This window comes from Peromyscus leucopus, chromosome 8b, assembly GCF_004664715.2.
Source record: "Peromyscus leucopus breed LL Stock chromosome 8b, UCI_PerLeu_2.1, whole genome shotgun sequence".
Lineage (NCBI taxonomy): Eukaryota > Metazoa > Chordata > Mammalia > Rodentia > Cricetidae > Peromyscus > Peromyscus leucopus.
In genome coordinates, this window is record NC_051086.1 from 60,014,925 (window position 1) to 60,030,755 (window position 15,831).

The 15,831-nt window shown below is 43.3% G+C and overlaps 1 protein-coding gene across 2 annotated transcripts in view; it reads right to left on the minus strand.

Annotated features, from left to right (window-relative positions):
• Positions 1–551: 551 nt before the first annotated feature.
• Positions 552–15,831, minus strand: part of Gosr1 (golgi SNAP receptor complex member 1) — a 33,968-nt gene continuing 18,688 nt past the window's right edge. For both annotated transcript variants that reach the window (XM_028866795.2, XM_028866794.2), the window contains exons 7-9: positions 9,585–9,614; positions 6,657–6,739; positions 552–2,398 (exon numbers count right to left, since the gene is read on the minus strand). In XM_028866795.2, the coding sequence (XP_028722628.1) occupies positions 2,274–2,398; positions 6,657–6,739; positions 9,585–9,614 (238 nt within the window). In that variant the 3' untranslated portion in view covers positions 552–2,273. The remainder of the gene's footprint in view (positions 2,399–6,656; positions 6,740–9,584; positions 9,615–15,831) is intronic.

Below are 15,831 nucleotides of genomic sequence, written 5' to 3' on the forward strand. Positions count from 1 at the left end.
TACTAAAACTTTTTTTAAAAAGGTATTCTGTAAAAATGATGGCTACGGGAATAAATCTTTCCTAAGAAGCAGCATTTCACTGGGATCACAAGTCAAAAAGGCCTCTGACCTCAGGCTCTGACCAGAACTTCTTAACTGCCAGCTCTTAAGCCTGAAAACTGGGTATGTAAGCCCAAAGGGGAGAAACGAAGACAAGCTGAAAAGTTACAGGTCATAAAACTGACGTTCCTATAGCTACCACAGGGTCCTGGAAAGGGCAGAACCGGAAGGGAAGGAGCCCCCTCCCTCTTGAGCACCGCACTGGGAGGTCAGTCAGACCCCAGCCTCTACAGCGAGTGTTCTCGGCATCCTTGGAAGAACTGGTTTACTCAAAAGGAAAACAGGCAACATAATTCTATTCGCTCATCTGAGCACAGCCTCCCGGAGCAGCCCACCCGGCACCAGCTGCGTCGTGTGCTGTGGCCTCCTGGCACCAGGCCCTGCCCTGGCTTCCTCTCCCTCATCAGCTTTAGTGGATGAACCAAGCAATCAAACCAGTAGAAGACTGGCAGTATATTTAAATAAATAACTTTATTTAGGATACTTCAGGTTTTATATACGCCCACTATATACCAACCAAACTCCCATAAAGTCTAGCTGAGGCACAACCACCAATCAAGGCCCTTTGAAAAAAATCAAAGATAATAAAGTGTCAGGGAAGAGAAGTTCTGTTCTCCCAAGGAGAATTTAACAAACAAATTTCCCTGATTCTTTAAGGTCCACAGTGGGAAATTTAATTTCCTTTTAAGGGCATACCCAGTCAACAAGCTGATTAACCCATACTTAGAAAAATAAACCCCATAATTAAGAAAAATATATCAAATGCCTCTCATACCCAGAATGTACTAACACTTCAACACTAGAATGACAAACCTCTCCTCTCAGTCAGTCCCAGACCGGATGTCAATCTACCCATGAGCAGCACTAAGTACATCAAGTCCATCCTGTGGCACCATGCCCACACCATGAGGTGGTCAAGAGCTATACCCTAACATCCTCTCATTGCCCGGGGTGCCAGAGGCTACTCCAGTGGGACTAGCAGCCTTCTCTCTCAGTGAGCGGATGCCAGAGGTCTATAAAGTATCTGCTAGTTCAGTAAGACAAGTTATCGATTTCAGATGCTGAGAAATGGCTAACCTCAAAAAGCCTTTACAACTCTGTCACTGTCCATAGCAATAAACAGGTGCAGACAGGAGTCACAGGCACCTTCAGCAACGAGACTGTGGCCTGGGGTGCAGAGGATCCTAACAGATGAGGAATGAAGAGATAGATCCTCCCAGGGCAGAGTTCCTGTGAACCAGGCTGCAGGGCACTGTCCCATGGGATGACATGGAGAGCCACCCCTCAATGTTTTCTCACATGTGGCTCATGAGCAGACTTCACTGAGAGCCACAGTTCCCTCTCAGTTCCTAGTACTAATCTTCACATGATGAGGGACCACTAGGGGCAGTGACAGGCACTGGCTGTTTGTCTGTCAGAGTGGAAATGCAATTTTATCGTATAGAAGCAAATATTAACCCAGGGGAAGCAATAATAAACAATGATCAGCTCTTCGGTGCAAGGCCTGCACTCTTGATATATTCCCGGTCGGTCGTATAGCTGACCCAGTGCTCACAGTGAAACAGAAAAGACACGCCCTTTCTACAGCGCTCTCCATTTCAGACGACCTCAACCATGATGAAGCTGGACTATCGGCATCTTACAAACTGGTGCAAAATGGACTTTTTCTTGACTGCCAAGAGTTAGGGACACAGAGTAGAATCTAGATCACAGAGTATCAGCCAAGGACCGCTGATTTCTCATCACAAGTGTTAAATAAAAGGACAAGAATTATTTTTATTCACATCCAATCTCGTGGCTGAAAGCAAAGCCTTCTTTGGATGTGGAGAGCCTGGTGCTGTGAGGAGTCCAGCTATGAGGCCCACTGGTCATCAGGCTCCACCAGTAACTGAAGCCCAGTTCTCGGCTTTTGCTTGCTTACCTCCTACGGAGACACAAGCAACTGAAAACCTTTTGTTGTTGTTGTTTTTAAAATTAAAAACAGAGTAATGTGTATTAGAAAAGCTAGCACAGAAAAACTGTGGCTTCAGCTCAGTCTGACCAGGTCCGAGTCATGGGTGGCATTAGAATTCATCTGACTGGCAGGCTTGTGGCCAGGACAGTCTTTCCCTTCCTCGTTTCCCCACTCCAGGGCACGGCATGAAGGCAGTGGGCAGAGTCCTGGGGCCGTCCTTTCAGTGGAATGCGTACAGCAGCAACAGAATGGTACAGACTCCGATGACCCCTCCAAGGATGAGCGAGTCGCGTCGTTTCCTAAGGTTGATCCTTTGTATCAGGCTGTTCACGGCAGGAAAACGGTCTTTGAGAAATGTGGTTAAGGTCATACTTGAGAAGTCTCTTTAATGAAAAGGCACAGGAATCCCAAACAGTAAATGATCCCAAACAACAAATGTCGAGAAAGCATGGGAAAGAGAAGAGCAACCCGCATTCCCAAACTGGGGGAACTCAATCCACGCAGGCTGCAGGGTGCACCAGCAACACGAACGGGCAGAAGAGAACCAGTGGAGAAACAGGACATGCAGAGTCCGCCAGGGCCTCTGGGCCGCCTCTGCAGTTCCCTTTCTGTCCTGTGCCCTCCCCTCAGAGATGGGTTCCGAAGAAAACCCAACCCTTGCTGCCCCAGGAAGGACTCCTTCTTGGACTCAGGCATTTGGGCACCAGTGAATTATTCAAAATCTTAGGTTTACTTTGCAGCACTCTGTAATAGGAAAATGGGCTAAATGCTCTAGCTGCTCTATTTGGGGAACATTTTTAAAAAAGAGAGAGAGAAAGAAATTAGGAAATTTTCAGTATCGGGCTTTGATAACCACCCCGACCCTATTTTAGTTAGCACGTCAAGTCATTATCACACTCCCTGCACGTGCAGACCAGAGCGGCCGCACTGCTCCGTTTTTCTGGCGACACACCCTCTCTGTTGGCAGAGACATTACACCAAGTTCAGAAAGAGCAATGACCATCCTCTTCTTGAGAAACGTCAGTCTATTTCCCCCATGACTATTACAGGGACACGTTTACTTGTGTATGTACAGAAGCTACATCTTGTATGATCATGACTCTAAAATGTCTTCAATGTCTAGAGTACATACTCCTGGCATTAGTATATTTCTGAATGGGAAACAAAGTGATAACTGATAGAGAAACAAGTTTTAAAATCAGGAACAGGACACACATATCAAAGTGACAAAACCTTTTACAAAGTAAAACCTTTTCACAGAGAAAAACCCTTCACTTTTTCGTGTTCAATGCAGGGACAAAGGAATTATCAGGGGCAGGAGAGATAGTCAGAGGTTAAGAGTGCTTGCTGCTTGGCCAGAAGACTCAAGTTCTGTTTCCACAACCCACAACAGGCAGTTTAGAGCCACCTGTAACTCCAGTTAAACCTTCCTTTGGCCTCTGTGTGAGCACACACACAGAGAGATTAAAAAAATAAAATAGCATCAAATTGTAGTATCAGAAAACCTTGACTGTAGTGGATACAGTTTTTAGTTTAATCTCTGGGAACTATTCCTCTCGGTTCTTTCTTTCTTTCTTTCTTTCTTTCTTTCTTTCTTTCTTTCTTTCTTTCTTTCTTTCTTTCTTTCTTTCTCTCTCTCTTTCTCTCTCTCTCTCTCTCTCTCTCTCTCTCTCTCTCTCTCTCCCCCTCCCTCCCTCCTCCCTTCCTTCCTTCTTTCCTTCCATCCTCCCTCCATTCCTTCCTTTCTTGTTTCAGTTTTTCGAGACAGGGTTTCTTTGTGCAACAGTACTGCCTTTCCTGGAGCTCCACTTGTAGCCCAGGCTGTCCTCGAACTCAAGAGATTCACCTGCCTCTGCCTCCCAAGTGCTGGAATAAAAGGCGTGCGCCACCACCCGTCTCCTCGCTTGTTTCTAATAATGCAGTTCAGGGTAAGGCTGAACTTAGGCTCTCCAGGCAGGAGCATCTGTACTCAGGTGGTAAAGAGTCCTCCCCTCGGCCAGTGGCTTTGCTAGGAATGGGCACTGGGATAGGCTAGGGGATTTGGTGACAGCTGTTAGAAAGTTAGTTCTTTCCCTTTGGCCCTCCAGCTGTGTTGTAACCATCTGTCATCATAAGGGGAGAGGCAGACTAACGGAGAAAAAAAGAGATCTGTGACGGGGAAGGGCGGAGACACCGGGAAATGACAGCCTCCTGCTGATGGTTACGCTGATGCTGTCAAACCCAGGTCCTCAGGTTTTGTCTTTTTGTTTTGCTTTTTACCACTTAGCCATCTTCCGAGGCCCTGAGCACACACTCTTTTGGAATAATGAGTGCTTTATCTGTGGTAAGGAATATACCGGGCTTGGATACTGCTCCTATAGTAGGACTTGGAGGACACATACATTCAGAGAGAAGGCACAAAACACAGTGCTAACAGATTGGAATGGACAACTCGGTTTCAAGCAGTATGTAAAATAACCCAACTATCCAGCTGCCACTTCAACTTTTTATTTTTTGAGAGAGGGTCTCACTGTGTAGCCCTGGCTGGCCTGGAACTTGCTTTGTAGACCAGGTTGGCCTTGAACTCAGAGATCTGCCTGCCTCTTTCTCCCAAATACTGGAATTAAAAAAGAATTGTGCTACCACACCTCGTTTCTATTTTATTTTCAGTGGTTACACAAAATACAAATACCTTTACATTCATTAAGTTGGTTCTGCTCTTGCTAGTGACTAAGCTTATAGTTTATAATAAATATAGTATGCCAGCTTCTTCTGGGCTGAGGCAGGAGCATCACCTGAGTACCTGAGTCTAGGAGATCTTACCAGGCTCTGTGTTATTTAACAGTTTCCTGTGAGACTGAAACATTCCATCCAGAGAAACTGAAAGCTTCCATGGAAGATCCTTAAGCCAGGAGGTGAACAACTCAGAAATAGCTTCAGGAAGTCCCTGAAACTGACCGATTCACTAGGCCCCTCCCTGGGAGAGGAAGCAGAGCTAACATACAAAGAAGACTCTTAAAACCAGATCAGCTACCTACAATAGGTTTAGACCAAAGTCACCTGGAAAGGACACTCTCTAACCTGTTGAGCTGCCTGCAGCTTGTGCTGTGTGCTCCAGGCTTCCAGCTTTTATGAGCTGTCACCCATGCTGGGGTGGGCCTTGGAAATACAGCTGTCTATGAGTCACTTCTGCTCCAGTAGTAACCCTGCATCCATATTCCTGTAAGTAGCAACAATAAAACTCATTGGTTCACCAAGCTGGACTTTGGTGGTATCTGTACTCTGGTCTATAGTGGTCCCCATATATGGGGTGAGTAAATGAGTATGTTGCATCACCCCAGAAATGACATGCATTGACCTTTTATATGAGTTCTGGAGATGCAAACTCACACTGGGGACAGAGCGACATCACCTGAGGGGAGGAGGAAGTATGGTAATGATTTGATTTCGTGGAAATGCATTAAAAGTGCACTGGGGGCTGGGGAGAGGCCTCAGTAGACAGACATGCTTGCTGTACAAGCTTGAGGAACTGAGTTTGAATCCCCAGGACTCACATAAAATGTCAATGCATAGTGCAAGCATCTGTAATCCTGGTGCTCCTGTGGAGAGATGGGGAGGTAGAGACAGGAGAATCCCTAGAAGCTTAAGGGCCAGCTAGCCTGAGGCATATAACTTCATACAAGAAACCCTGACTGAAACTAGGTGGAAGATGAGGACAGGCATCTGAGGTCGTCAGATGCCACATGTGTGCCGCAGAAACATTCAATGGATGCATGTATATACACACACAAAGAAAGAAAAATCATGGGAATTTAAAATACAAATCTTTTTATATATATATATATATATATATATATATATATATATATATATATATATATGCCAGGCCACTTTTCTGAGCCTAGCTCTTTATCTGCAAAGTAAATAATTTTCTGTTTTTTCCCTTTTATGGAAATGACAAAATGAGATATGAATAGTACTGTAGAAATTGTATAGCACTATATGAACTATGAATGACTTGGCATTGTGGTTTTTATACTAGACTAAGAAAACTAACAAAGGATTAGAAAACGTCAAGCAACACATGGTATATTCTTTTTTGAAGGGGTCGGGGGATAGATTATCAGGATAAAAGTACCCTTAAATTACTGTGGACCAGATGAGTTGGGAAGGTAAAAATGTAAAAACTAACAAGCAGAGGCTGTACTCTGCACTTGGGCATGTGTGGTCGCCATGTTCTGCCAGCAGTTATGTGCACCGCAGTGTCCCCTCCCTTCCAGGTACCTGTGACTGACTCCAAAGTGGCAGGTTAGAAACACAGTGTTGGGGAGGTTAAGAATAACACAGGCAGGGAGTACTAACTTGGATCCAGAACTTTTAAGGGCAAGGAAAATTTGTGACAAATTTTACAAATCTAAGTCTTTAGTATTAAATCTCTGGGGTGCTGTCCCCTAGAAACGGTGCTAAACCTAAGTTTACCACACACAGTAGGAAATCCTCACAGGATTTAATTGCTTAGGGGTCTTATAGTTACTGACAGTGCTGGTGACCTGCACCCCACCCCATAAAACAGAAGAAAGCAAGAAAAAAACCTCACCCCACCAACAGATTTCAGAAAGGATACTGGCCAAAGTGTTCATTTTGCTGTGAATTGACTTGAGCATTCCTCTCTGGGAAGTCATGTTTTCTTTTGTTGCCATAGCAATGCTTCAAGAAAGGGGGAGAAGAGACAACTGAGTTGGCACTGGAGAGTCACCTTGCTCAATTCATCACATCTCTAAAAGTACAGTGAGCAACCAATCTTGGAATGACCAGGCAGGAAATGGGTGCAGACCACCCAGCTACCTTTCCGTTGTCTTTTTTTGACTTAACGTTACCACTGTTACCCAATGTGGTCTTTGTTATGAGTCACCTCGCGTTTTCTTCAAGTAACTAATGAAATGAGACACTAAGACACAACTCACCCTTACAAAGTGCTTCTAAAGGCTTGAAAAGGACCAACTACAAAAACACTCTTCATCAGGAAAAGCTGCTAAGAATCACAGCCATGAAAACAGCCCAGGTACATCTCCACATTCCAGCAGCTCTCCACAGAGACAAATGAGGTTTCAAGAGGCTAGGCAGGCAGTAGGCAGATTTGGGGTTTCACTAAATGTAAGGGAAAATGTCCATTTTTCACAGAATGTAGCCTCTTCACGTGACCACTCTGACATCCTGTGGAGAATCTGAGATAGTATTCCTTTTGCTATCACTTCTATGACCATGTTTTCAAGTCTTCCTGCCCCAGATATTAGACTCCCAGAGGGCAGGGTCAGTATCCACTGTGACATGTGACACATAGGGGAGGAGTGCTTTAGATGTGAATATTAAGAAAGTTGGAAGGGGGAAGTTTTGGGTAGGTATGATCAAGAATCACTGTACATATTTGAATAGTCAAAGAATGGAAGACACTCTAAAATGTATTTTAAAAGAGTCATAGAAATTGGGGAAAATGGTAGCTAGAGACACTGTCCTGGTTTACCTTTGACCCATTTTCCCCCACGGAGTGACACCAGAACAAAAGTACTCACGCTGGGGAAAACCGTCTCAGGAAGACAGCCGGCTAGAGGGACTCATGTACCTTCCCAAGCGAGAGACCCGAACAAACACAGGGAACCCGACGTAGGAACCTGCGAACCGTGTGCCCTGAGGTTACAGTACTGGACTCAATTCCCCCTGGCGTCTGTACTTGCGGGGAGACTTAGGGGCTACTAGTGAGGTGCTCAGCCCCGAAGGGGACAACCCATGGGGCCACCATTGCTGGTAAGCTGCTGGTCTCCATGGGCAAAGGCTCACAGAACCAACTACCAGGTGTTCTAATGAGGGGGTGCTAGAGGGATGAGAAATTAATCAGCACTTTAATTTTACGATGGAGACGACAAAGAACGTGTAAGGGGATACCTAAAAGGGTATTTCCTGAAGCATTTTAGAATAGTGGGGGAAAGCAACAGAAAAAATAACAGAAACACCCCACAAAGCCAGTGACCTCACAGAACAGAATCGGAACGGCAAAGGACGAGCTCAGAGTGGCCCAGGCTCTTTGGAAAAACCAAGGAGTAGCCGTCAGGAGATGGTCACTGAAGCCAGGAAAGGAAGTGAGAGCTACTGACAGGCCAACAGGCGATACGTAAAAGGAGGCAGAAGAGTGGACTGTCCTCTGCAGTGCAGCCAGGAAGGCCCAGAAAGGCAGCTGTGGGGCTCTGGCCAAGGAAGGCTCTGAGCAAGCTGTCTCTACAGCACACGAACTCTCCACTGCTGGCCTTGTAAATGGCCAGTTCCCTAGAGAGGCAGTGATGAAGGCCAGACAATGTCACGAAGCTCCTCGAATCCAGGCCATCAGCTGGGAGCTGAGGCCTCAGCTTCCTGAATGCTGGGATACAGGCATGTGTCATTTGGCTCGGAGGATCAATCCTTTGAAAATATCGGGAAGAAAGGGAAGCAGCAAAGAGATGGACCCTGACCAAATTCTGCCTGACAGGACAACAGGGCCGGGAACCAAGCACTCCTACTTTAAAGCAGCACTATGGTCTTACAGAAAGGACCAATTCAAACACATCTGAGTCGTGAGGACCATCTGAAACACAGAGGCCTCTGTTTCTTAAAGGGGGACTACCATTATCTCATGTGCACTCTGACTCACAAGTGGATAGACATTAAAAAATAATTTCCACAAAGCACTTTGTATTCCTTGGAGAGTAGATATTACATTAAGTTATTACCTTGTTGAATATGCATGATTTCCAGTACCACATAAAGTCTATCTAGACATACTTTCCCATCTTATCCCATCATCTGGAGTTGAGCTGAGTGAAATGTAGGCTATTATTTCAAGTCAAATACTTAGAGATAAAACATAAGCTTCATATAATATATAATGCTTTAAAAATGATAAATCATTTATATATTTACTGGAACTTCAGATTTCTTACCAGTATTATGAACTAAAAGCATAGTTACCTAGCTAAAAAAATTAATTTACCTTGTGTGTATATGTGTGTCTGCATGCATGCATGTGTGCATGTGCATGTTTCTGTGTGTGTCACATGTGCATGCCAAGGTCAGAGGATAACTGTCAGGAGTTGGCTCTCTTCTTCCACCAAGGAGGTCCCAAGGGTCCAGTCATCAGACTTAGTGGCAGACACCTGTATCCTTTGAGCACCTCACTGTCTCAGAGCACTGGTTCAGTAGAGATACTGCAGCTCTAGAGTTACAAGAGATTCCAATTTGGGGAGTTGAGTACTTATTAGTCATGTGACCACAGCAAAGTCCTTAATTTCTTTTCATTTTGGAGACAGTATCTGCTGATCAATGTCTATCTCATGAACCGGTTACTAAGAAGATTAAATGTCCCTTATAAAGGGAGGCCACAGTAGAAGTAAGTGCATTACCATCTAGTGAAATTCTCATCTCTTGAGGAGCATGACTGACCTTCCCTTTTGTGAATGGGTTGACTTGATCTGTTCATTGATCTGTGCAACAAACAGCAATGAAGTAAAACAAAAACTATTCCTACCTTATTGTTTCTTCTATCAGACGGTCAGAACTGAAAAAAGGGAAGAAAATTCACAGTTTGGAATTATTAAACATATACTTAAAAACATTTCTTATTTTTTCTATGTTTATAAACTTTACAGCCTTTTCTGTACATAGAATAATTAAGATTTTTTTTAAAGTGCATCTTGAGAAAATCCTGAACTCTGAAATTAATTCAGCCACACGTGAAATAATTTACATTTTGCTTAACTTAATTTAAACCTTCGGTTTTTTTGGGTGACACTCCTTATTATTAAAGTCTGGCTAGTTTTAACGACAGTATCAAGAAGCGAAAGTTCTTCAAGCTACATAACTCAAAGTTGTCACTACTATCCATTCAAAAGGTAAGAAGTACAACCAGCTTGTTGAGACAAGGTAACACTGTTCTGGTGCCTCTAAGTAGCAGTGTTCAAACCTCAAAGTTCCTTCCTTTTTGGGGAAATAGTTTTGTTCTGTTTGAAAACAAATAAACAAACAAACACAACTAAACCAAATCTCAGCTCCTGAAACTTGAGAATCCAAGAATGTGAACAAAGAACAACCATGCCCCCAACAGCTCACACCAAGTAAGAAACAGCCACTCCAGGCTGAGATAAGCTTGGGACTTACTTATGGGCCTTTACCAAGCTTAACATCAGAAACAGATTTCCAGAATTTGGCATTTATCTGGCAGCTACAAAGCATGGAGTAGCACAGAAATAAATATTTGCATTTCCCCAGCCACTTTCTTCCAAAAGAATTACTCTGGTTACAATTTATCAGTGATATAAAGTTCAATAAAGATGAGTTCCATAAGAATGCCATAAATACCTTACATAAGTTCTACAATTAAAAATTTTAAAAAGTATCAAAGATAGTGTCTTGGAACTCACTACAAAACCCAGGCCGTCCTCAAACTCAAGAGATCCACCTGCCCCTGCCTCCTGAGTGCTGAGATTACAGGCCTGCACCACCATGCCTGGCATACTTCAAAGTATTTCGATCAAACATTTTAGTAGGTAAAATAAAGAATTTAAGCCAGGCGGCAGTTGCAAATGCCTTTAATCCCAGCACTTGGGAGGCAGAGCCAGGTGGATCTCTGTGAGGCCAGCCTGGGCTACAGAGTGAGATCCAGGACAGGCACCAAAGCTCCACAAAGAAACCCTTTTAACTATAACAGAAATGAAGTGCTTCGGAGTTTCCATTTATTTTCTGTTATATAATGTTTAAAAAGGATTGGAGGACTGGGAATGTAGCTCAGTTGGTAGGGTGTATAAACTAGGTGCAGTGGCACATGCCCATAACTCCAACACTTAGAAAGTAAAGACAGGAGAATCGCAAGCTGAAGGTTATCCTCAGCTACAGAAAGAGCAAGGTCAAGTTGGCATACAAGAGACCTTGTCTCCAACAAACAAACAAATGAACAATCAATTAAAAAAAATGAATAGGACCAGAACTTTGAAAACCAGATGAATCACAACATTCTATAAAATAGCACTTTGTAATTGGTTTTGAATCCTCTTATATATAGAGTAAGAGCTAACCAGAAATACATTTTTTTTCTTCAGCTCAACCTACATTATGGTCAAGGTTCAAGTGTGTGGCTATCTGAGCCCATCTCATGGACTTTTCATACCATAAGGTTAAAGAAAATAACCTAAGGGAAAGCAGCTTGCAAATGGCGTAACCTATAAGTCGGCTTGCTCTAGATCAGGCACTCTGATGTCTCTTAGCTGCTCTTTAGTCTAGGGTCTCCTTTCACAATTCTAAAGACTTACACATGTAGTGTAAGCGTGTATGTGTTTGTGTGTACAGGTGCCTGTGGAGACCACCAACAGGCAGGCCATCGGATCTCTGGAGCTGGGAACGGAATGCAGGCCTCTGGAAGAGCAGCGAGAGCTCTAAGTCATGCAGCTTCCCTCCAACCCTCGTAGTCGTTCCCATAAACAACTTCCATCTCAGTCTAACTCAAAAGCTGTGCCCTTATGAAGCTTCCCCTTATGGACCAGTGTATACAGGCAAAACCATTCTTTTTTACATTATGACAGTATGTCCTCACATCAGTTCACTCGAGAATATAATATGTAGTGTACTTCGGATATTATGCTACAGAGAAAGAAAAGGGAAGGCTTTGAAAATACACCATCTCAGAGGATATCACACTTATTTGTTTACTACTTCTCTAAGCAGTGTGAGTTCCCAGGGGTAAAGACTGAGTCTGATGCATCTTTGATTCCCCAGAGTCTAGAACAGTACCTGGCACACAGGAGATACTCATTAAATGCTTAATAAATGAATGGATAAAACGAGTAACAGACACTTCTTGCATTAATAAAATATCAATCAAGATTAGCACTGAAATAATCCTTATAATCCTATAAGTTTTCCACAGAAGCACACACACACACATTTTATAATCATAATTTTATAATTCCTCATTAGACATAGTTCCTCCATTTGAAGTCTTTTGTTTAAGAAAGGCGTGTGCCAACTAAAAACAGATTTCACTACTGAACCAGCAAGTTCAAAGTAAAGAAAAATGAGCTGTGTGTAATAGCTCATAACTATGATCCAGCTGTGGGGCAAACCTATAACCCTAGTTCTGGGGACATGGAGGCAGGAGGATCCGAAGTTCAAGGTCATCCTTGGCTAACCAGGTCATTCTGCTTTGCCATTTATTTCAATATTGGAGGTAACTGGACCATTTGAGACAAATCTGTAACAGAGAACCTTGAAATAGCCCATGAATAGAATGAAAGACACACAACAGAACAAATTCTCTACTATGCAAATGAGCCCTGGTAGAGCTGAGGGATTCCTTAGGGTTTCTTCAATGTGCTTCCCAGGTTTTCCCTTCAGAACGCTGCTGTCTGAGAACTACTTAACTACCACCATGTCCTTCTTGTCACCTGGGCTGACAACTCTGAACTCAGGAGCCAAATCAAGTCTTGGATTCCCTTTAAGTTTCATCTAGCTGGTGATCATAGCAATGATAAACATTTTTTTATCAAATAATGCTTTGTAAACATTTTCTCTCTGCCTATGGTGTTCTCTCCTTGGAGTAACATTTCACACATGCATGCACAAAAACAAAGACTATGTATGCATGTACATAAATTGTTTCCTTGTAGTTACATGTGAATAACAACAGGAGCAACTAGGAACTTAGCACCAAGGCTGATGTGTAAACCTGCTGTCCAGATGGGTGAGTGGGACTGTTAACCAGCCAGCCAGGCTTCCCTGCCAGCAACCCCACAGCATATAATACTCAGTAACACTCAATACTCAAGAAAGCCAAGGTCAAATCCTTAAATGCCAGGATTCTGTATTATTTCTCTCATTGATGTTATATCTGACCATTATATAACTTGAATTCTGTGATACTTATTAAACTACCTCCAGTGCAACCATGTAGAAAACTTTTGAGACTTATTTTAAATTATGCTACTTATGTGTGCATATGCATGTGCTGAATGTAGGTGCCTGTAAAGGCCAGATGCATTGGTTCTCTTGCAGTCAGTGTCACTGGTAGTTGTGAACTGCCTAATGTGGGTGATTGGGAAATGAAACTCCAGTCCTCTGCAAGAGCAGCACACACACTAAACTGCTAAGCCATCCCTCAAGCCCCCATAAACACACAAACACACACACACACACAGAGCATATAAAAAGGGTTGTTGGTGTAGTCCCTTTCTCTTTCAGTATTTACAGTTGTCTTGTCTTTCTGGCTGTGATCCTAGCCTTCAACGGCTAAGCCATCTGTCAGACCTACTATTTACTTCTGTTGATCTTACACATGTACCATGTTCTTATGTGCATGCAGGATGGGCTGACAAAACCTTGGCATGCATTATCTCTGCAACCCTGGGCGGTCTTTGCATTCAGAACCACTTTGAGGAATAGCACAGAAACAAAAAATCGGAGGACTTGGACTCAAATCTCTGTGAGTTCCAGACCAGCCAGTACTACACAGTGAGACCCTGTTTTTCAAAACAGAAAGAAAACAAAACGTCTAGTGGTGATTAGCAGAGTACTTGCCAAGCATGCATGAAGCCTGAGTTCAAACCCCAGTGCTACATCAGCTGGGCATGGAAGCACACACCTGTAACCTCATCACTTAGTACAGGCAGGAGGATCACAAATTCAAGATACCTGACTATATAGTGGGTTCGAGGCTAGTCTGGGAGATACAAGACCCTGTCTCAAATAAAAAATCAAGCCTAACTAAAATATTTCTGCAAAAAACTTTAGACTATACAAATGACATGGCTGGTAAAATTTAAAATTAAATTAAAAATACCAAAACGCTAAACATAATTGAATAATGTATATGAAAAATAATCAATAGTTAAAAGGCAATAAAATAATTCTTTCCTCATTCACAGACATGGTTAGACCTAAGGTAACACAAATAGATATGTGTACATTCTCAGTGTCTGCTAAGCGGTCAACAGAATGAAAACAAACAAGTTATCAACTACACATTGTATGACGTGCTTTGTACAATGGTTCTGCTTCTGAAAAGTTACCGGAAATAAATTCTGTGACATTTCAGAATGCTGTTAACTTTATCAAGTGACTTGACTTTAATGGCATTCATCTTTATGTAACACAAGCTTGCATTCCACTTTAAAGGTGAAAAATGAAAGAAGCCAAGTAATGCGCTTTCATAGTAACTGGTCTTTCAGTTCTCTATAAAATCAGGTCATGACGGTTCCTTGTTACAACAAATATAAAAATTTAAAGAAACAACCCACAGGAAGGCAGTGAGGCCTGGACAAATAGCAAGCATTAGGAAAGGTATGTTAAGTAAAAGCTACAGTATTAAACAGTTATGAGACCTCGACCTACATCCTCTCCAAGTCTTGTTTCTTCATCTGTACACAGAGGGACGCTTCTTAGAGACTTACTGAAGAATTTAAATTTGCACACTTTTCTCTCTCTGTGCGTGTGGTATATGCACATATGTGTACAAGTGCATGTGTTAGTGGACATGCAAAGCCAGAGGAGGGTGTCAGGTGTTCGCCTTTTATCACTCTCTGCCCTAGTCCTTGGAGGTATGGTTTCTTTCCGAACCTGGGGCTCATGTTTTCCAGCTAGCTGGTGGTCAGCAAGCTGCAGCAGCCTGTCTCCGAGCTCGGGTGCTGGTCCCAGGCACGTGTGAGAGCACTTCAGAGTGCTAGGAGTTGACTCTAGGCCTTCATGGTTGTGCAGCAAGTGCTCTGAACCAGAAGCTATCTCTCCAGCCCCAGAATTTAAAATTTCAAAAGGAATCCACTTTACAAAGCAAAAGATAACTGGTTACATGAATAATATTTCCTATAGTCCTTAAAATTAATTTCATATTTGTGCATGTGTATTAAGTATTCAATAAGTGTTTGTAGTCTTCTACACTAGGGTATAATGTGTACTCATGTTTATGAAAATAAAATCAGTAGCTTTGCTTAAAATCACAGATGCATACAGCTAGGTGTTAAGTGTTATGGGCACAGCAGGGGCTGGTGAACTAAACATGCTAACGGCAGACTAAGTTCTCCCTCATGAAATTCACATTCAAGAAGGGCCTGAGAGGGAAAGGACAGAAAGAACAAAGCGTCAGACACTGTCATGAGGCTTTGTTAGGCCATAGATGGGTGGCCTGGCTGAGTTAATGCGTAGACATGGCCTCCTTGAGGAGGGGCAGGTAAGCACAGAACCTGAACTTGTCAGTAGACAAGCTCTCTGGAAGAGCAAGAGAACAGTGGATCACACAAAGCAAAGACACAAAGAGGATGACAGGGAAGGGCTTGGCCTCTGGGGAAGGAAACGACCCGCATGGCAGGCAGCTAGCTGCAAAGGGATGAAGATGGAAGTTAAGACGGTTAGGTAAGATGACCCACATGGAGGGCGCTGCAGACCCTGGGGAAGTTAATTCAACTGAGGGAACGGGGGAGGAGGGGACTATCAAAGTAGAACTTCTTTCAGGGAGTGGATGAGGTGAAGAGGCTCTGCTTCAGCACACCATGTCTGCTCAGTCTGTAGGCTAGCAGAAAACAGAAAGCCCAAACGGATGCTACCGGCTGGCTAAAAACCTCACCGGAGCCCTGAGCATACCCACCCCTCTGGCAACAAGAATGATTTATGCCTCACGCTGAGCTGATTACAGTGAGCCACCTACTGGCCAGGGATATTCAGACTTCTTGCCCTTTATCTACAGATATCCACACAACTTATAGCTAGGAAACCTTCCCACAAAGGAAACCCCGAGC